The sequence below is a fragment of the Neovison vison genome, chromosome 11 (genome assembly GCF_020171115.1).
Source record: "Neovison vison isolate M4711 chromosome 11, ASM_NN_V1, whole genome shotgun sequence".
Taxonomy (NCBI): Eukaryota; Metazoa; Chordata; class Mammalia; order Carnivora; family Mustelidae; genus Neogale; species Neogale vison.
In genome coordinates this window covers 189,155,169-189,176,913 of record NC_058101.1, presented here as the reverse complement: position 1 = coordinate 189,176,913, position 21,745 = coordinate 189,155,169, and the positions used below count along the sequence as shown (strand labels likewise).

Below are 21,745 nucleotides of genomic sequence, written 5' to 3'. Positions count from 1 at the left end.
CAAGCCATCTTAATCAGAAAACTTCCTGGCTGACAATCACACAAAATTGAGACCACAAAGCATATCTTAAATGTTTCAGCACTTGGATTTTCCTAAATACTTCTTTTAAGTTCCTTCTGAGCAACTTGCACAAAGATCAAAACATACTAATTTCATCACTGCTGGCCAAAATCATAAAAGAAACTTATAAAAGCATATGGATATATTTACTAACTTATAAACAACAAAATGTCTCATGAATTTATTGAAAAGATTCAATAAGATAAAGGATTTTCCTCATTTGTAAAATAAAGAGATTGAGCTAGATGATAGTTAAGATAACTTCAAGTCCTAAAATTCTAATTCTTTTGCTCCCTAAGTGAACAGTACTTATTTTCCTCTTCTCATGAAGAAAGTTACTGGTATCTCTATTTTACCATTTCTATATTTCTACTTCATATTTAATAAGTATAGTGTATTGAACTGACACACTAGAAGCCTTGGACTTAGTATTGCCTCTCTGAGAAGTGGAAATACAACAGAAAAACTCATTACCACAAACTAGCATGAACAGCTAATTTGGAGGATTTTCTCCTAATCTTCCACTCTCTCCTTTTATATGCCCCTCTCTGCCCCAATTCTATTAAGTACACATACACTCACACACACACACTCCATCAGCACCCCACCACCATCACCAGGATGTCCATTATGAATATAACTATTTCTAATCTGTCGAGAGCACCAGAGAACATCCTCAGGAACCTGGGTAGAAACAACTCTTCCTAGAATCCATTTTAGATGTCTCCCCTGACAGTTCAGCTAGAGCTCCTGCACTGTGAGGACATTTTGGTCAGATACTCGTTCACAGCCCTTGGAAATAGTGCCAAGAAGTAAAGGAGTTAAAATTAAATCTAGTGAAAGATGCCACTAAGCAAGCAAGAGATTCTAGGACTGCCTATGGTCAGGTCCATGCAGTACACTTTTACTTGAGCCAACTATTGTATTAGACATATCAGTGGTGGGGAAAGATACTATGTGGAATTTATAGGAAAGCAAGTGAGAAAATCACAGCTTGGGTCCTGGGTCACATAATTTGCAATAGGGAATTGACATCTTTTGAATTGCAACTCTTGGCATAGCACTGAGCTATGATGCAAATTGAAAGCCTGAATATGGGACACCACATGACTACTTGGCTAGAATTTCTCATCATGAGCTAAATCCTGGCTGACCCACCAACTCAGATAGCCAGACTCTTGTCATCCAGCATGGTTGTACCACTACATATTCCCCAGCTCACTCCCCTGGACCAGAAGGGGGATATCTAAGGACTAACTGATAGAAGATGGAAAAGCCTAAGCTCGGTTTGCAGATGAATCAGCTCAGTATGTGGATAGAAGCCACTATATAGTTCAACCCAAGGAAAATCCTCTAAATTGGCCATGTTGATCCCAATTTGGCCAGTGCATCTGATCATCTACTTTGTGTGATAAAAGTGGCCTAAAATTAGAACATAGAAGGACTCATGGATAGTCTAGCTAGCTATTCAAAATCCTAGAAGAAAAAAGATTTTAGAAGATCAAAGACAAAAATGTCTGGCAGAAAGAATATCTATAGATAAATGAGACTGGGTATAAAGTACGAAGATCTTTGTATTCAAAGTTAACACCAATCTAAGAGCACCCTCCATGGAAGAGGCGCTAAACAACCAGGTAGACTCAAGCAGATGACGGCAGCCAGCTGTTATTGGCCAGGCCAATGCTGGAACAATGGACATATTAAAAAGTGGCAGTGATGACAGAAATTAGACATCAACCCAGCAGCACAGGCTCCAACTTTCCATAATGAATCTAGCTACAGCTGCCTCTAAATGTCCAACCTGCCAGCAACAAAGATCAATCCTGAGTCCATGCTATGGCACCATTCCTCAAGGAGACCATCTGTATATTTGATGGCAAGTTGCCTACATCTGATCCCTTCAACCCTGAAGAGGCCTGTGATTGATTCAAATAGGAATAGACCTTCTGGGATTGTCTTTTCTGCCCACAGTATCTTAGCCAGCAGCACTATCCAAGGGTTTGCTCTCTCTGCACACTACCCCCCCCATAGCAGAGTAGGTATGAGAGTGAGCACATGACATAAGGCTACAATACTCATATCACATCATGAGAATGTTGATAACAGGTAGACTATATGGACAAGGAGACTCATTGTCTACATGTCTCTACAAGCAGGGATTTATTGCCCCAATTGCCCAGGTGCTGTCAGGCCCTTCATGAATTGCCTCAGCTATAGATATCCCCACTTCCTTTGGTGGCCCCCAGTTAGCAACTGTTTCAAGCATGAATTTAAAAAAAATTGAGCCAACTTGTCCCAGTGAGTTAGGGTCATTGTAGCTCCAAAGCACAGGATGGTCAATTCTTACATCACTTCTGCATCACTGTTGAACTTCTACCTAGCTACATTTGCTTGCCTTTTCTTCCACAATTATTAATCCCACGGGCACTGCCTAAGAGACATTTATTCCCTAAACTTCATCTCTAAAAGAACCAACCTAAGTTATGTTTTCTAAAGGAGTCTTAGGAAAGAGATCCAAAATGGATCATAGATGCAAAGGTAACAGTTAAAATTATAAAGACTTCAAGAAGAAAGCATAGGAGAAATTCTTATTGAGTTTGGATTTAGCAAAGACTTCTTAGATACAAAACAAACAGCACAAAAAAATTCATGAATTGGGCTACATCAAAATTTAAGTTTTGCTCATCAAAAGATGATGTGAATGAAAGAAAAGATAAACCATAGGCTTGGAGAAAATATTTGCAAAATACATGCTTAACAAGGATTTATACCTAGAATACTATCAATAATAATAAGACAAATAACCCAATAAATATAAGCAAAACATCTGAAATGATGCTCTACCGAAAAAGATATAGAGATGGCAAAAAAGCTCATGAAAATATTTCTAACATTCTTAGTCATTAGGGAATTTAATTTATTAAAGTGCAAATTATATGCAAATTAAAACTTTATGAGATACTTCTACATCACTAGCATTTCTAAAACTAAAAAGAATTTATACCAAACATTGATGAGAATGTGTAACAACTAGAACTCATATATAGTGTTCTTTAAATGTAATAAGGTATAGTCAGTTGAAAAACTGGTTGGCAGCTTATTATAAATATAACTCAGCAATTCCACACCTATATCCTTATCCAAGGAAATTAGGAACATATGTTCCCTGCAGTTTTAGTCATAATAGCCCTGGAAACAACCAAATGTCCATCAACTCTTAAATAGATGAACAAATTGTGTCATATTCTTATAATGGAATACTACTCAGTAGCAAAGAGGAACATACTTCTAATACATGCAATAATATGAATAAATCTCAAGAACATCACTAGGTCATAGGGAATGATTCAATCTATACTAAATTCTAGAAAAGCTAATCTATAGTGAAAGTAGTAAGTAAGATCAGTTGGATCAAGGTGTGGGTGCAGGAGGGAAGGACTTCAAGGGGCAAGGAGGAACATTCTGGACTGATGCAGATATTTTATATTTTATATTTATATTTTATATATTTTATATCCTGACCAAGTAGTGGTTAGAAGGTGCATATATTTGTCAAGTTATAAAACTCCACACTTAAATTCTTTGCATTACTGTATTAAATTCTACCTCCGTAAAGTATAAAACATTTAAAAACCATTTTAAAGGAGTGTAACCAAAAGAAATGAAAGTAAGGACTTGAGTAAATATTTGTATACCTATGTTCATAGCAGTTTTGCACAATAACCAAAAAGTGGAAATAACCCATGTGTCTATTGATGGATGAATGTATAAACAAAATGTGGCACATACATACAATGACACATTATTCAACCTTTAAAATCTAACAACCTCTGACACATGTTACCACGTAGATGACTTTGAAAACATTGTGCTAAATAAAATAAACTTGTTACAAATGTCGTATCATCCCATTTACATGAGGTTCTTAGAGTAGTCAGATTCATAGAAATAGAAAATAAGGGCTAGGAAGAAAGGGGAATGTTAGTGATCAATGGGTATAGAGTTTCAGTTAGGGAAGATAAAAAAGTTCCAGAGGTGGATGGTGGTAATAGCCACACAACAATGTGAATATACTTAATGGCATGAAACTATACTTAAAAAATAGTTAAAAAGGGAAATTGTGTGTTATGCATAGTTCAGCACAATAAAAAAAGAACAGGTACTAAAGACAGGATGTGAGGAAAGATACCCCCATTGAAATTAATATTTTGCTTCTTTGGTGAGGAAAGCATGGCAACCAAGACCTGAGTTGCAGGAGAAGCTCTGATATTGGAAAACTGAGAAGCAAGGGATTGAGAAGGTTAGAAAGGAAGAGTTTCAAATAGTTACCATCCTGACCAACAGGACAGGTGAACCCGATGAGCCAGATGATTATCTTCATGTTGAAATGCAAGGAAATTGCATCTTAAGTCTCTCCCAAAAGGGTTATCCCTCTACCCTCTAAAAGCTGGAAGCATATATATTATGGGAGATTACTGGAGAATTGACTAATGGAAAGTTTTGGATTGGGATTGGGCCTGCTGTCCGCACAATAATTTTCCTGTGGGCTAAGACAGAAGGTCATTAGGTTTTCCCCAATTCCTAAGAGGAACACTGGCAAATTGCCTAGATTCAGAGGAAATCAACAAAACAGCTGTACTTATAGTCACTGCAGACATAGCCACAAGCTTGCCATACCCTCCACACAGAGCAACAAGCCACTTCAAAATCACGGGGAGATGAGCCAAGAGAGGGAACGCTGAGACAAGGACTTCATAAATCTTAAGGATAAACTCCCTGCTCATGAAAACAAAGGGCAAGTTCCAAATCATCTTCTTTGATTTCTTCTGATCTCTCTTTAATTGAAGAAGCCCGGCCCCAACGTCGAGATTGGGCCCAGTCTCTCAAAGAGAAGGACAAATTGCCCCAGAGTCCTTAACATGAAGGTCCATTAAAACATTCGATCTGCCTGGAGAGACTCTAAACCCTGTCACCTGTTCTGAACAAAAGATAATATTCAAGAATCTCAGAGGCTTTTAGATACAGGATCAAATATAACATTAATTCTGGGAAACTTGAATAGAGGGAGAGAAATTATTTTGACAATTGAAGTATATGGAGGAGAAAGTAGCTGAGGTTGTTGAGTTGTGATAATTGCTTGATACAGAGGACCAAAGAAGTTTTCCTTGGATGGTATCACCTTTCCCTGAGTGTGTAATTGCAATAGTTTTGTAGTGATTCTAGGGATAGAAAGAATCTTCAAAATGTTGAAGTGTAGGACCCCAACAATTGGGCATGCCAAAAGGAAATCTCTAGAATGACCCTGTATTGCCACAGTTGCAAGTACAAAAATACCATGGTACATTAGGACTATACCAATTTACATAATAGGGGTGCAGAAGAACCTAGGAATAACCCTTTATGTTGTTTATTTATCTCTTTAATTCCCTGGTTTGACTTGTCCAAAACAGAGATGGACACTGAATCAACCTTTTAGTAATCTGTGGTTGGCGATACAGCAAATGCGTTCTATTAGATCCCTGTTAATTTTGGTCACCATGTAGTTTGCCTTCATTTGGGCAGAATTATACATTTATTGTCCTATTATAAAGTGTCTAGCACTATAATTAAATGGTAAAAATTAAATGGGTGTTCTTGACCTAATTCAAATAGAAGATGTCCTCATGGGGTTACCTGGGTGCCTCAGGCAGTTAAGCCTCTGCCTTTGGCTCAGGTTGTGATCCCAGGGTCCTGAGATGGAGGTCTGCATTGCGTCATACTCCCTGCTCGGCTGGGAGTCTGCTTCCCTCTCTCCTTCTGTCCCTCCCGCACCTACTCATGTTCAGAGTTCACATACCAGTTCGCTCTCTCTCTCTTTCTCCCAAATAAATAAATAAAGTGTTTTTGAAAAAATAAAATGTATTCATTTCATAAATGATAGTCAGAAATAATTGTATTGGGGGCTCTGTCTTGCCCTCTTAGTTTCATTAGTAAAAATGATAGAATAATTATACATAAAAAAAGAAATTCAATGGCCCTTCACTAAACAATAACTTTTCTGGAAATACCTTTCAGCCCATATAACCAATACAACCAAGACATGACTCTCCAGTGATCTTTTACATAGAACCATTGGCCTGTCTCTAAGGAGATGACAAAGTTGTCATATCTGTCAAATGGTAAACTCACTTTGAAAATCAGTTGTCCCCCACTTATTGAGTCATAGTTAAAACAGAAAAACTCAAAGAGAGAACACTAAGTCCTTTTTCCACCACTATGAATCTGATTATATCTGATATTCTAGTACTCTCAATGGGCAAATGAGATCTCATTGTTAGATGGAAGCAGAAAAATCAGGAGAGAGTAATGTCCTTCAGAGAAATGTATTGCACTACCAGAGACCAGCCCTTGGTAAGGATATTCTTACTGATTCCCAAGTTATACCGCTTCTTCCAAGAAACACTGTTCTTGACCTCTGCACTTTTCCCATCTGATATTTCCAAGACCTTTACTTTCAAGTATTATAAGATATGGTAGCTACCCAAATCCCATTTTGGAGGCTAACAAAATTGAGACAGAGCAGAGACTGGACTCAAGCCTCCTCACCCAGGAACTTGCAGAGAAAAACAAAACAAAACAAAAGACACCCAAATAACCCATTCTCTAGCCCAGCTTGTGGGTGCTGCTTGCCATCAGGAAGCCAAAAGCCACAAGCTCCAAGCAAGACCCATGGCCCGGCTTACAATGAGTTTGCCCCTCTGAGAACCACAAATAAGCCATTCCGAGCCACAGTGAACCCCTATGCTGACCTTTCACTGATTTTTTCCCCTCATTATTATGCTAAAAATCATGCCCAGGGATGGAAATGTGGCATGCTAATTAAACATGCAATGTTTGAAAATCATAATCTCTAAGTGTGCAGGCACTGATAAATCCTTACCTCTACATGGTTAAAGACCACCTTTTGCCCCCCACAAAGCCTCTTTATAATTTTCCCAGACCTCTCTTCAGGTGGCCAGCCTGAGGACGCTTTCCTTTGTGCTGTCTCCCCCATGCTCCAGCAGAAGCCTTGCTTGGAACTCCTGCTGGGCCCCTGGCCAATTTCTAACTGCTTGCTGGGTACAATCAAGCTTAGTAACAATATGATTGAAGGTGGATTCTTCTTGATGATAACAAATTATCATCTCAGTAATTATTCCCATCAAAGTACCACCTTCTATAACTCATGCCTCATAGCAAATGAGATGAAGTAAGAGTCTGGCCAAAAAATATGCTAGAACTTCAGACATACCTGGCCATATCCACCAGGTATAATTCAGATGGCCAGTTCTTTACTTGCTTCTTTACTCAAGCACTAGAGAGAAAATAGAAGTAAAGCTGACTTACTTGCTGAATAGAGACAAAGAGTACGTGATTCACTGGGGGGAAATGGGTTCCCCAAAAAAAGTCAATACTTGTATCTAAAATTATATTTTCTTATATTTTAGTTATGTTTGGAGGAAAACTTGATGAAATAAGCACGGGCATTCATTTCTGAATGCTGGAAATGTTAAAAATAAATATTAAAACTCCCTTTGGCCAAATATGTGGCAACATACATATGAACCACTTAAAAGCCAAATCATACACACAGAGCTTCAGTGACTGAGGAACCAGGAAATATTGGATATTTTGCCGAACAGAGCTGGGGTACTTTAATTGAAAGTCCAGAAATCCTTTAAAACTAAGAGGTCTCTGATTATCTTTTTCTTCCCCCGTATTTTTTCTTTTCTAATGTAGTTCTCTGATCCTTCTACTCGGTGGATGGATACTACTAGGTAAGGCCAGCATACAACCTCACTACATCCCGATTGTCCTAATCAACTTCACTTTGGAGGCCCGAGCTTGAGGTTGCTAACTCTGATGAGAGATAGGGCTACTTCCAGCATATATGGAAACATTTAACAGCTGTCCTGAGCCATTTGATGGGTTTTAGCCTCCCATTCTAGAAGGGTGTGTCTATACAAAGAAGATCCTTGGTCTCCAACTATTAATTACATCCTATCATACATTGAACAGAGCAATAGCGGGGACAGGTAGAAGACCACTCAAGCAGAAAAAAGATCAATTTGTTCTACTTTAACAACTAGAAAAACTAATTGATGCTAATAAAAGTTGGTTTATATATATTCTACAATTGTTTCCGGGTGACTAATGTATCAACATGATTTAAAAGAACACGAGAATACTTCCAGCAGCACAACAATGTCAATTAAATATTTCTATTTACTTGGTAGACTATTCAGTAAGTGTTGCCACAAATCCCAGGCATTGCACCTGGGCCACGTAACGATTTCATTGTAACCCCATGAGCTCTTGGAGGTAGAAATATGAAGACTATGGAACAGTATGAACCAGTTAGAATCTTCCTAGATCTGAATGGCTTTGGCACCTGCTCAGAATATACATAGTACTCAAACATTAAAAACTGCATGGTATATAGAATTTTGGTTAGTAGAATTATATTAACATGTCTAGTCCTGTGGGAAACAGCTAATTCTGCAGAGAGAAGGGAGCACTCTAGATGATAGCATAGCCCACGTCACAATAGGCTTTCAATAGAATTCATGAGAGAATTAAGTCCCAACAGACTCATTATATGTAATGGATTAATTTGTGTTGTATACATCTAAAATGATACCAAATATGTTCCCTGGGAGGATTAAGAAATAGTCACACTATTTCTCTATAGGGCTTAATTCTCTGGCAAAACTCAGTTGAAACAAATTAACCAGCGAATATATGGCCACTCTAATGAGTTAGACTGTGCAAAGAACTAAAGTGTTGTTGGGCAGAAAATAATCACAAGAACAATGAAACTTACTCTAATATGCTTAGAAAACAGTTGAAGGAAGAGTTTTAAAATCATGTTATATAATTTATAAGTCCATACTGGAAGAAAAATTGGTATAAGGTATAAACATTGCCAGTTTAACACTGTTCCTTCATTTCGTCATCATTTCTATATTACCAGGTAAAAGAAAGGTAATTGTAAAGGAATTTAAATGCCTAAATGTGACCTGCAGAATTGTTTTCTTCAGCCAGAAGAAAACTGTTCAACCCACTGCATGAAATAACGTATTTACCCTCTTCTCGTCAACTTCTTCAGCACAATCCCCGTGCACACTACTAGCCCACGGTAGGTTTGGTTAGTACGCTCAGTTTGGGAACCTTAGAATAATATTGGCTGTAGGTTCTATGAAAATATTTAGGTTTGTTCTTTTTTTTTTAAGATTTTATTTATGTAACTGTCAGAGAGAGAGCACAAGCAGGGGAAGCAGCAGGTTCCCCGATGAGTAAGGAGCCCAGTATGGGACTCCATCCCAGGACCGTGGGATCCTGTCCCAAGCAGAAGGCAGATACTTAACCAACTGAGCCACCCAAGGATCGCAAAAATATTTAGATTTGTCCTAATATCATGTCATACATACTAAACCCCTTCTCTGTCAATAGGAAGACATTGAGCAACTCTTACCATGGGCCAAGAATTATAGACATTAATCACACCAACCAACATTGTACTATTAAGCAAAATACCCTAATTAGTAATACCATATTTTTGGTTAGAGGAAAGTAATGTGACTTCATCTCACATATCATATATACCTTGAGGAGCAAGATTATCATTTTAAGAACCTACAGGCTGAGGTTAATTGAGCCTAACTTCAGTTTATAGATCTCTGTCTACAGCAAACTGAAATGGAAACATTTTATAATGATTGTGAGAAATTTGAAAGAAATTTGAAAGCAACATTTATTTGGATTGATTATTTGGACTAACACCCCTCTCAGATGTCCCAAAATTATATTTGCTAGTGGAAGCATCAGACACTGAACACATAGGAGTTGTCTGATGTACTAAGTCCTCACTTACCAATAGTATATAATAACCTCTTAAACTTTACCATTAGAAATTAGAAACTGCCTATTTATACGCATAACAATTTATCGAATAAAGTCAGAGTTTTGGTGTGTGTGCATGTATATATATACAATATTTCCGATCATTAGTTAATTCACAAAACTGGCACTTTTCATACACTGCATTATAAATGTAAGAGCTGGCTGAAGGAATGGTAAGATAAAACAAAGTCCTAATAGATCTACTAGGTATCTGAATAGATTTCACTTGATACTCCTAAAGGGAAGTGGTATGTGAACACATCATTTAATATATATGTGATATATGAGACTAATAATAATAATAATAAAATAAAAATCACCCCCTAGATGATTTTGTACATACATTAAAGTGTAAGAAACATTGTTCTAGCCTAGTGATTCTCAGAATGTGATGTCCAGGCCAACCACATCAATACCACCTGGAAACCTCTTAAAAATTCAAGCTTTTAGACCCTGCCCCAGACCTATATACATCAGACACTCTAGGTCTGGGACCCAGCAATCTGTGCTTCATCAAACCTTCCAAGTTGGGAACTGGTGGCAGCTGCTACCATTATCATCACAACATCCACCGGGCCATGCAGCATCTAAGAGTGATGACATTGACCACTGCAGGGCAGAAGCAAACAAAACCTTAAGAAAGGTCTTCAGTTGGGTTATGGACCTTGGGGAGGGTATGTGCTATGGTGAGTGCTGTGAAGTGTGTAAGCCTGACGATTCACAGACCTGTACCCCTGGGGCTAATGATATATCATATGTTAATAAGAAAAATAAAATAAAACAAAACAAAATAAAACAAAAAGAAAGAAATGTCTCCAAGAACATACCAGATTTGTATGTGCAAAACTGTCTAAACTTACTTGTGCTCCTGTCCCCGTTGCTCACTAAACTCCCACCACAAAGCTCCTTCTCACCATACGGAGCCCAGGCTTTGCTTCCTCTTCTTATCAAGCTCTTATTCTCCTCTTAGGCTGGGTAGCTCCTTCAAATTCTTTACAGCCCGTGAAGAATGCCATCTCCTTAGAGAAGCCCCCTCATCCTACCTAAATTTGTTCTTTCTTTTTTGTGTCAGAAGCTTGTTTCCCCCGAGGACCACATCACAATTCACACTTACAGCATTACAGCATTTATCTGTTAGCTTACTTGTTTATCCTCTTTCTCCTACAAGCCATTAAGTTCCAGGAAGGGCTCACTTCTGTCTTGACCACCATCATCCTTAGTGCCTAAATATTTCTTCTGTATAATAGGCTTTCATGAATATATGACTGAATAGAGATATAATGAAAAAGGTACCAGATTCAGATACCATGATTAATGCTAATGCTACATAGACTAATTCTCCTGTGATCATAGTGGGGAAAAAAATTGGGTCTTTGCTACACCAAATCAAGAAAATAAGTGCACTTGAGTTGCCTATCATGTTTCATAATTTTCAGCATTACAAGTTTGCTAAATATCAAAGTATTTCTCCAAGGAGCCTAGAGTTTTTGTCATTTAAAAAATATGTTATATAAGTAGAACAACTTTCACCTAAAAAGGAATGAGACCAAAAGACAAAATAAAAATGTTTAATTCCCTTTTGAATGTGTGTTGAATTCAATACAATTTGATAAAACATTTTTCTAAGCCAAAGGAACCAATGTTACATTTAGAAGGCAACTGGCTGCAAAAAAATGTATCATCTATGCTATACTTTATTTTTAAAAAGAAATTCAAGATTTTATTCTATGTTTTCTATGTTGCAAAAAGGATGTCTTCTCTACAGCTCAGGACATCACAAGAAAGTAATGGCACAATAAAAGAATTTTTGTTGGTTTTTTTTCCTTTGCATTATCTTCATATACCAGTAAAAAATAAACTCTTTAATAAATAAATATATATAATAAATATTTGCAAATTGAAAATGTATAAATAGGTCCATCCTTAAAAAAATGTTCCATCTTGATGTGGCATGTTCGATAGCTCATGTTTCATCCAGAGTTTTTACATACCATTCTGTAACCTACAAAAGCCTACAAGGTCCTCAGACTTCATGTAGCAATAATCTTGGTCAACAGTGTCATCTCTTCAACATGAAGTATCTATTTTTAATGTAACTTCTGAAGTAAACATAATCCAGAGAGGTGAGGTACCAGCAGCAAACCAGGTGGGGTTCCCATCATCCACAGTTCAACAGATTTTTCAGCTTCAATCTACCAGTAAGGACTGAACCAATGAACCTAAGGGAATTTAATCCACTTATAAAGAGAGGTCTTGATCTACTTTCAGCCAAAATATTGTGGTTTTTGTTCTCAATATTCTTTCCAAATTCAGACACCCAGTAGAAAACTCCATAACATTTTGAGAAGACTCCTGGGTTACTATTTTACGGTGTGAACTCTGATGAGATAGAATGCTTGTAGCTTGGCTCTTCAGTGAAGACACTGGCGTGCTTCAACTGTACATCAGTATGTCCTTGTACAATTCAGGAACTCTTTCTGGATCCACTGGTCTAGGCAGGAAATGTGTAAATTTCTGATGTCTTTTGGACCTGGCACCATCTCTTGGAGTTCCATCTTTGTTAAGTGCCACAAAATACCTACGGCCAGTGTCTCCATGTTTATATATGTTAGATGAATAGGTATTATACCAGTTCTCTTCAAATTGCTCTCTAAAGATGCATTCAGAAGTCAGTTTCTCCTGTAAGACAGAAGGTAACCACCATTAAAAAAATACCTTTGTGAGAATTTCCTTAGAAAAGTCTCATCTCTATATTTGTATTGCCTTGCTTACAATAATATCTTTGTCAAAGAAGGGGGAAAGGATGAATTGTTTTTGCTTTATTTTGTTTTAGTTCTTACATTACCTGGAATTCTTCCAGGCAACTAAACTTCTTAGTAGTTTATTTCAAATAATTTTAAATTAAGTGTGAGTTCTCAGTTTTATTGTCAAATACTTAATAAATATCCAGAACTTTCCCATGTTTCATTATATCTTTCTCCCACCAAACAAGCCTGTATTTATCTTGTTCTGTTGTTAGAAAGTTCTACATAGCAAGTCTGTACTATCATTTTGAAATGTGTCAAGATCTTGCTAACATCCAAATTCTTAATTCAAAACCATCATTCCAAATCATATATCTTCCCTAAATGTATTTATTAATTGGTTGATGATACATTTCTCATCATTAACTTTCATCTAGAGGTTACATTAGGTAAATGTAGTAAAGGCCCAATGATTTCTTGCCTTTTTAAGTTGAACTGTATCTTATCCTAAGAGATGGACCACGGTTACTTTTTGAGTCATGGCTCTTTAATTATCCAGATATGGTCAACCAGATATGTAGTTGCCATTTTCAGTTGTTGTCCACAATATCTTAGGACTTCATTCAGTCGTTTCCTATTTACGAAGGTCAGCGACATAAATACTTAGCTATGGAAGATGATCACAGGTAGAGAAAATTTACATTAAATAAATGTGAAGCTGAAAAGAATTTAACATGGCAAGAAGAAATTGACTTTTTTTCTGTGTCTCTGGTAGGAATAATCAAAACATGGGGGGAAGTAGAAAGACTCAGGATAATAGGCAAGCAGACTAGCAAGCTGAAAGCAGTAGATGCTTGGGGCTTAAAAACTATAATTGAGGGTGCCTGGGTGGCGCAATTGGTTAAGTGCCCAAATCTTGATTTCAGCTCAGGTCATGATCTCAGGGTTGTGAGATGTCAGGGTCACACTGGGTGTGGAGCCTGCTTAAAATTCTCTCTCTCCCACTCCTTCTGGCCCTCCCCACCCCTCTTGCATGCGTGTGCTCACTCTCTAAAAAAAAAAAACCTGAAATTGAGTTAGTATACTACTACCCGACATATGGAAATTAATTGGAATATAAATATTTAATTTCTACATATATGTATTTTATATGTTTCTTCTGACATGTATTATTGGTTTGTATTTTTCACTTTTATTTTTTATTTATTTTTTATTGTTTTTGTTTTTTTACTGGCAAAATAGTCATAATTTTAAGAATTACAATAATGTTTTTAAAATACGTACTGACAGTGTAAGAGGGTTCCCCTTTCTCCACATCCTCTCCAACACATGTTGTTTCCTGTTTTGTTAATTTTGGCCATTCTAACTGGTGTAAGGTGATATCTCAATGTGGTTTTAATTTGAATCTCCCTGAGGGCTAATGATGATGAGCATGCAAGTTGGTGCAGCCTCTTTGGAGAACAGTGTGGAGATTCCTCAAGAAATTAAAAATAGAGCTTCCCTACGACCCTGCAATTGCACTCCTGGGTATTTACCCCAAAGATACAGATGTCGTGAAAAGAAGGGCCATCTGTACCCCAATGTTTATAGCAGCAATGGCCACAGTCGCCAAACTATGGAAAGAACCAAGATGCCCTTCAACGGACAAATGGGTAAGGAAGATGTGGTCCATACACACTATGGAGTATTATGGCTCCATCAGAAAGGATGAATACCCAACTTTTGTAGCAACATGGACCGGACTGGAAGAGATTATGCTGAGTGAAATAAGTCAAGCAGAGAGAGTCAATTATCATATGGTTTCACTTATTTGTGGAGCATAACAAATAGCATGGAGGACAAGGGGCGTTAGAGAGGAGTAGGGAATTTGGGTAAATTGGAAGGGGAGGTGAACCATGAGAGACTATGGACTCTGAAAAACAGTCTGAGGGGTTTGAAGTGGCGGGGGGGTGGGAGGTTGGGGTACCAGGTAGTGAGTATTATAGAGGGCACGGCTTGCATGGAGCACTGGGTGTAGTGAAAAAATAATGAATACTGTTTTTCTGAAAATAAATAAATTGGAAAAAATTAAAATAAAATAAATAAATAAATAAAATATGTACTGAGAAAAAATAAGAATAAAAAATAAAATAAAATACATACTGAGCCATAGAGTTCTCCTTTGTCATTCATTCCAAGGTAAAGACCACTGTCCACACCTCTAATACTGACCAGCCCCACTGCCACACTGATGAATTCCAGGATACCTGTATTTATAAACAAAATAATGACATACTTATTAATGAACATGTGATTACTGAAAATCTTCCAAAGAGTAAACCAATATTGCTAAATATAATAATGTAGGCAGAACTCCTTCATAAGCTGAAAAGTGCTATTTAGTCATCTTATTATGATGATCTTCCCATTTTACAGATGAAAAAAAAAAACCTAAAAAGAAAAGTTGTCCATCATGGTGTAATGTTAAAGGTATAAAACCTTAAACCAGACTGACTTGCATAATGTACCTTGAAATTTGCAGTAATTTAAAATTTCATAGTAACTTACTGGCCAGTCTGTCCACACAAGTCATTTATCATCTTTGGGGTTCAGTTTCCTCATGTACAAAATAAGCAAAATGCCTCTTTCCAGAAGAGTGATGAGGACTGACACATTTAGGCATTCAACAAATGAAGCTATTATTATCATAAATTAGTACATAATAGAGATGTTCCTAGTTCTCTATGATTCCATTAGTTAATTACATATGTTCTATTAATTGTTTTGTTTTGGTTTTGCTAACTATGAATCAAGTCCATCTTTTTCTCCCAACAGCCAGTATACCTTATATGGATACATTAGTGTTTTATAGTTTATAAAGGGTTTTGACTTATATTTTCTATCTGGTCCTCAAAAAAAACAATTCCCTAATATAGGTATGGAAGATATTATTGTCCCCATTTTTACATATAAAGAAACTGAGGCTCAAAAGGATTTATTGAATTGCCTAAGAATATGAAATTCGAAATTAGTAGAACTGACACTTGAACTCACATCTTCTGAGCCCTAATCCAGCGTTTCTACTCCAGGACTATCCATTGGTTTCAAAACCAATGGAGATATATCTATATAGATATATAGGTATATTATATATTATCTATATATTATATATGTAATCTATATGTTATAGATTACACAGTATATGTAATAAGAACCTGTCACATGGTTCTTAAAAATAAATATGATAGTTCAAAGAAGTAAAAGGACTGTATAATTCATTAAATATGATAGACAAACACTGAAATTTTAGAATGCAAGTAGATTTTGTTATCAATAATTTTCTAAAATTATTTTCATTTATCAATACACCACAGTAAAAGAAATATTGCTTCCCTTTGCATCACTCTTTTTCTTTGTACACACTAACCTTTGGAATAATTTCTTTATCTTGTTCTTTAGACTCTTTGTTGAAAATATATATAGACATAATTTCTGTGGTTGAAATTGCCTTTAACAGCTTTCCACCTTCACCCCTTTCCTCCTTCTTAAGCTGTACAAGCAATATAAATGTGCACTGTTAAGTCTGATTTTCATTCTTAAGTCATATCTTGATTTATTGTACAGATTCCTGTTTGGACATGTGGTGTTCCCAAGGCCAAGAGAAAGTCCAAAATCTGGCTAACCCTTATACAGAGAGTTCTATTCTGTCCAGAGCCTAATTCATTATTTGGCAGAAACATAGATTCTTAAGCTCTAAACAGAGATTTTCAAGAGCTCAAATTAGCTCTTTCAAACTATTGGTAGATCATGTACAACGCTAGAGCTATCAAGGAACTTATAACAAGAATACACTACCAAATAGACTATAAGTGGCTTGAAAGATTCAGTGCCCTTAAATGAGAGCCAAAAGAGAGAAGATAAGATACAGCAGGAAGACACAGACTCCATAGGATAGTCACTAGAATGATGAACATAGAGGTGGGGAGTAAATAAAAATTAAACCTATGGTCAAGCTCATTAGTGAGTGGTTTCTGTTAGAAATAAAAAGACAGACCTAAAACATGATTGGTAAAAGAAGGTAATATTAATAGAATTTCATCCAGGATATACTTACAAATGTATAATTACTTGAAGTTGTATTGAATGTTAAATTCAAATGGAAAAGTATATGAGGGCTCACTATAATGTAACTTAATTCTCTTTAAATATCTGACTTACATTAAGATGCTCTTGTCTTTCAAAAACCAGAGACTGGTTAAATGATTAGGATGTATAAAAGAACCAATTTCCAAGTACAATAAAATATAAATTTCAAAAAATGTTTCATTTCCATGTAAGCTAATCATATAAGGGTCTTATAAAGTATCTATTTTTTCTTTCAATAATAAATGGTAAACCACCTATACTTTACTTCTCATTTTAAATAATGCTGTTATCTTGTAAAAAATCTGTAGTTGTAGAAATCACATATATTTTTAGAACAATTGTATTCATATCTTCAAATTTATTAAACAACATCTAAAACTTCATCCTTAATCAGGCATTAATAATTTTGCAATGGCTCACAGAGATTGATGGGAAAAAGGTTATGTGTTTTTTGAGTTCCTCTTAAAGATTTTAGCCACACTTTTAAATTCTGATCCTTTTTCTCCTCAAGGAAATAGTATACCACATAGTAATTTGTAATCACTTGATTCTTAAATGGGATTTGACAAGTCTTTCTTATTTATAATATGAGGTGGCAACTAAGCTAATTCCTTAACAAAGAGTAGACATGAAAAACTTTCCTTAAGAGGTAATCACAGATTTTAGATAGATTTTCTAATGCCCAGTGTCCCATAAAAAGACTTGGAGGTACTTTGTCTTTCTGGTATCATTTTCAAAGCCAGCCTTTTTAAGAATCATAATAAACAGGTGAGTCAACCCACAATGCAACCACATCAGACAAATCTATGGAGAATAGGGGAGAATAAAGGAAAAGCCTTTAAAGGAGTATGTTTGATCTCAGGTTAAACTTTTTTTTAAAGTAATGATTCCATGTTTACATATTAGGTAAAATCGTCCTACTGTACTACTGTGCAGAAAAACTCTATCATAAATGTAGAGGGAACTCAGATAGGAAATTATTTTAACCTCACTGGCACCTTTTTGTTTAGCTTCTATTGATGTGGTTTTCAAATTTTAAATACAGGATTCTGAATTTTTCACATCATCAATCATGGGAAAATTAGTATAAACTATCAAACATGTTACTTACTTTAACATCACAAATACCCATTCTCAATCTTTTTCAAAATTCTCACTTTGATGGCACATAAATGAGTTTAAAGGAAAAATGCCAAAATGGTCATAATGAATAACTGAGGTGCTAGAAAAAGAAGGCAAATACAGAGAGAAGCATATGCTATACAAGCGAAACAAACATTCTTCTCACCTCTACTCCCTTATGATGTCTTAGCCATCCAACGCCACTAGGATGCGCTGTAAGGAATGGCAGAGGCTGTTCAAACCTCCTTAGGCTATCAGAACTAACCTGGGTTCTTTTCCCTTTGTGTAACAGTAGATATTTTGTTTTGATATGTAGCCTCCCACCATAGTGACTTAAACCATCACAAAATACGTTTAACTCATATTTTTGCAATTACTAAATAATTATGTAAAACTTTAGCAAAAATATATTGTAGAAGATAGCAATTGATATAAAATATTTTTTAAGGAAATGATGTAAATACCAGGTTAATGAATGTTATCAAGTCTACAAATATTTATAATCTCTTCCCATAGATTTATATCTCTTCCTATAGTCTTATAAAGAGACACAATCTGAAAGAAGCAACTTGTGTCATGGGGGAGTTATGAACCACAAGTGTCTTAAAGATGTCCAAGGCTCTACTATGTATCACAAGGGGCGGGGGTAGGGAAGGGAGTCTGAGTATTACCTCAGCTTAACTTCTACCTGCTCTGCTTATAGGCCTTACCACATTTGTGTTCATTTCTAAATCTTTCTAGTAGCTGGATGATTTTTTTTCGATAATGAATGGAGTTCGGTAATTCTTAAAAGCAAGAAAACTGAGCCACCTGGTGTCAGCAAAGTTCTTTAGAACCAGAATCTCAGCCTCCTCAATTTAGAAACCATTTTCTAAAAGTGACCCCAAGGTTGGCCAATAGGTCATGACACTCTTGACTCATAGTCAATGGGAATTTGGAAGAGATCAGCGGAAGCTGCAACCATATGGGTTTTAAAAAGTTAATTTTCTAAGCCTTTAAGTGCTACCAAATGACCACCACATGCTCATTTCTACATCTAGAGTTACAAATGCCCCTCAAACCGAGATTTACACTTCTGCAAAGTTTTAATGAGTACTGCAAGCCAAAAAAAGGAATAAGAGTATAAGAACAAGGGGAAGGGGACAAGATAAGAGAGGGCCATTCAGAGATGAGATTCTCAAAGAATCCCTCAGTGTTAAAGAAAAAGAAAGGAAGACAGATGTTGCGCCCTTTCACGTTGCTGCCAACGAGTAAATGGTACTTTTAAAAAATACAATAAATCTCTCCAGTCACGTCCCAAGTTTGATGATCAAAAATCCTTTGAGAATGCTACCGGGTTAACTCTAATATAATGAAAACTCCCGCAGTGGGGGTAAAAGATCCTGAGATGTTAGAACCTGAGAGCATTTTTAAATCACCTAATTTAACTCCATCATTGCACAGAAAAGAATTAAGCCTCAGACTGTTGAAGGCACTTGCTGGTCACACATAGCGTTAGGGAGTAATTAACAGTAGAGACCTATGATTTCCCAACCTAGTGTCACAAGGATCCTTCGTTTGTTTCTTTCTTTTAACCCCTTCTGCTCCCGGGCTTGCTGGAGGCATTCAGAAACACGTCTCTATGTGTTCCCACCCATATCCTCTTTCGCTTCCCATTTCCTCTTACAGACGGTCAATACTAAGATCTTTGCTTTCCCGTTTCACAATTTCTTAAGAGGAGCTTGGCTGAACCACTGGGCATGCTCAGTAGCCAGCCGGGTGGGGTGTGTGTGTGTGTGTGTGTGTGTTTTCCTTTTCTCGCCCAAGTAGAACTTAAAGAGCTCAAAGAATTGAGCCTACCAGTGAGCCTACAGGTGAGCCTACCAGTAGCTCCCTGAAAGTTCATCTGTTACCTCTTTGAGTGAATATTTACATAAATGCCCCCATCCGATAAGAGCGCGACCCTCTGAACAGGAGCCCTGAATGCATGTTTAAAAGCTGCATAGCTGTGGGGCATGTTTAAAGAAGCGGAAGGCTTGCGATATTAATTCTGGATAAGAAAACGGTACTGGAGGAAACGTGAGAGGAAGTAGGAGAAAATAACATCGGGATTTAAAAAAAAAAAAAAAAAACCAAAAAACGAAAACTGCCGGCGAGGTAAGAAGTGCAAGATCCCGAGTCCAAGTCCAAGTGATTCCGAGTCCAGCTCTGGTCCCAGGAAGCAGAAAAGGGCAGGGCGAAAGGTGGGTGAGGAGCACCCACCGTTTCTCCTCCCGCCCCCCAGCGTCTGGAGCAGCAGGCCTGCTAGAGACTGCCTCGGGAAGCGAGCAGGAAAGTCCTCCCTGTCCCTGCGCTGGCCCGCCCTTCAGTCCCAGCCCGCACCTCGAACCGGATGGGTTCCGGGAGCTCCCTCAGCACCGGGTGGAGAAGAGGAGCCGGGGGTCTGGGGGGCCGGGGGACCGGTACGTACCGAAGAGGCTGTGGTCCTGCCGGGTGCCCTGCACGCTGCCGTCGGGCAGGATCTGCAGGTGGAAGCCCGTGCGGCAGTAGAGCTGCCGGCGGCGCAGGATGCCGTGCAGGTGCGCCAGCTCCGCAGCCCCAGGCCCGCCGCGGGCGCCCCGCTCCACCGCGCCCCGGCGCTCGCCCAGCAGAGGCGGCCGCTCCCCGGCAGGAGGCAGCAGGAAGTGCGAGCCCACCTGCTGGCCCAAGCCCTCCAGGCCGCCGAGGAAGCCCCCGACTTCGGCTAAGGGAGCCATGGAAGGGCCAGGGGGAGAGGCGGAGGATCCGGGAAACAAGAAGACCCCAGTCAAAAATGTAGCGGGGATGGGGACGTGAATGGAGAAAAAATAGAGCAAAACAGGCGCAAAAAGACCCGGTTACTCCTGTGAGGTCGCTGAATGGACTTTGCACTGAGATAGCAGGGGAGTTTTCACTGTCTTGGAGCGATCTTCTCTCCTTGGGTAGGTGGGAGCCGGCTGCTGGCTTTGCAGGAACATCTATAAGCGGCCGCGGCCAATACCCGGCTGGGGCTGGGGCTGGGGGCTGAGGCTCCAACTCCGCAAACTGATCAGATCAGAGTCCTGCGTACATACACAGCGAGTATATATGCGGGTCCTCTTGACATATGCTAATCAAGTCCTTTCATGCGCACTGGGGAGGTTCTGTTTGAAATCTTAAACCGGTCTCCTCTCAACACGTTTTTGCTCTTCGGAAGTGACCAAAAGGGGCCCTTGACGATTCTCTATCCATGCTGTCGCAAAAATCATTCCCACACTTGGCCAAAGCTAGCCAGCAACATCGGGGAGGCGCAGCGAAGGCCCCTCTTTGGGGTTGTCTTTGGGACAACCGTGATGCTGTTCGGCTACTGCTGTGCAACCGCCTTTGATGTGAGCTCCTTTGCAGTGATAGATCGCTGCTAACAAGGAGCCCAGCTTGGCAGGTATATAGAAGAAGGAGAAGGGGGGCTGCCGCTGAGAAGGTGGGAGGAGGGGTGGAGGAGGGGGTGGGCGGGAGGAGGAAAAGGGGAAAAGAGGAGAATTGGACTCCTTGGGAGCTGCTGGGAGCCTGCAGTGGACAGGTGCAAAGAAAGGTAAGAGAGAGAGAAGGAAAAAGGGTGTTACCTGAGGCTTAGACCTGCCCAGACACACATGAAAGGAAAATCAAAGCTTTGACAGTTTAACTCACTAATTTTAAAACACTAATAAAATGTACAAGCATTACTTTTTTCTTTTATCATTTAGATGGGGGATTTTCTTTACATAATCAAGGTTAGGTTAGGAACACATACACCCCCC

The 21,745-nt window shown here is 38.2% G+C and overlaps 1 protein-coding gene across 1 annotated transcript; it reads right to left on the bottom strand.

Moving 5' to 3' along the window:
* Positions 1–11,940: 11,940 nt before the first annotated feature.
* Positions 11,941–20,707, bottom strand: FGF20 (fibroblast growth factor 20). Its single transcript, XM_044223991.1, has 3 exons — positions 20,422–20,707; positions 14,868–14,971; positions 11,941–12,660 (listed from the first exon to the last, which is right to left on the bottom strand). The coding sequence occupies exons 1-3, from the start codon at positions 20,705–20,707 to the stop codon at positions 12,415–12,417; spliced, it is 636 nt and encodes a 211-aa protein (XP_044079926.1). The 3' UTR covers positions 11,941–12,414.
* Positions 20,708–21,745: the final 1,038 nt, after the last annotated feature.

Coding starts and splice junctions, on each gene's coding strand:
- FGF20 (XM_044223991.1), bottom strand. CDS start 20,707: ATGGCTCCCTTAGCCGAAGTCGGGGGCTTCCTCGGCGGCCTGGAGGGC. Junction 14,972..20,421: donor GCAGGACCACAGCCTCTTCG/GTACGTACCGGT, acceptor TTATAAATACAG/GTATCCTGGAATTCATCAGT. Junction 12,661..14,867: donor AAGGAGAACTCTATGGCTCA/GTATGTATTTTA, acceptor TCTGTCTTACAG/GAGAAACTGACTTCTGAATG.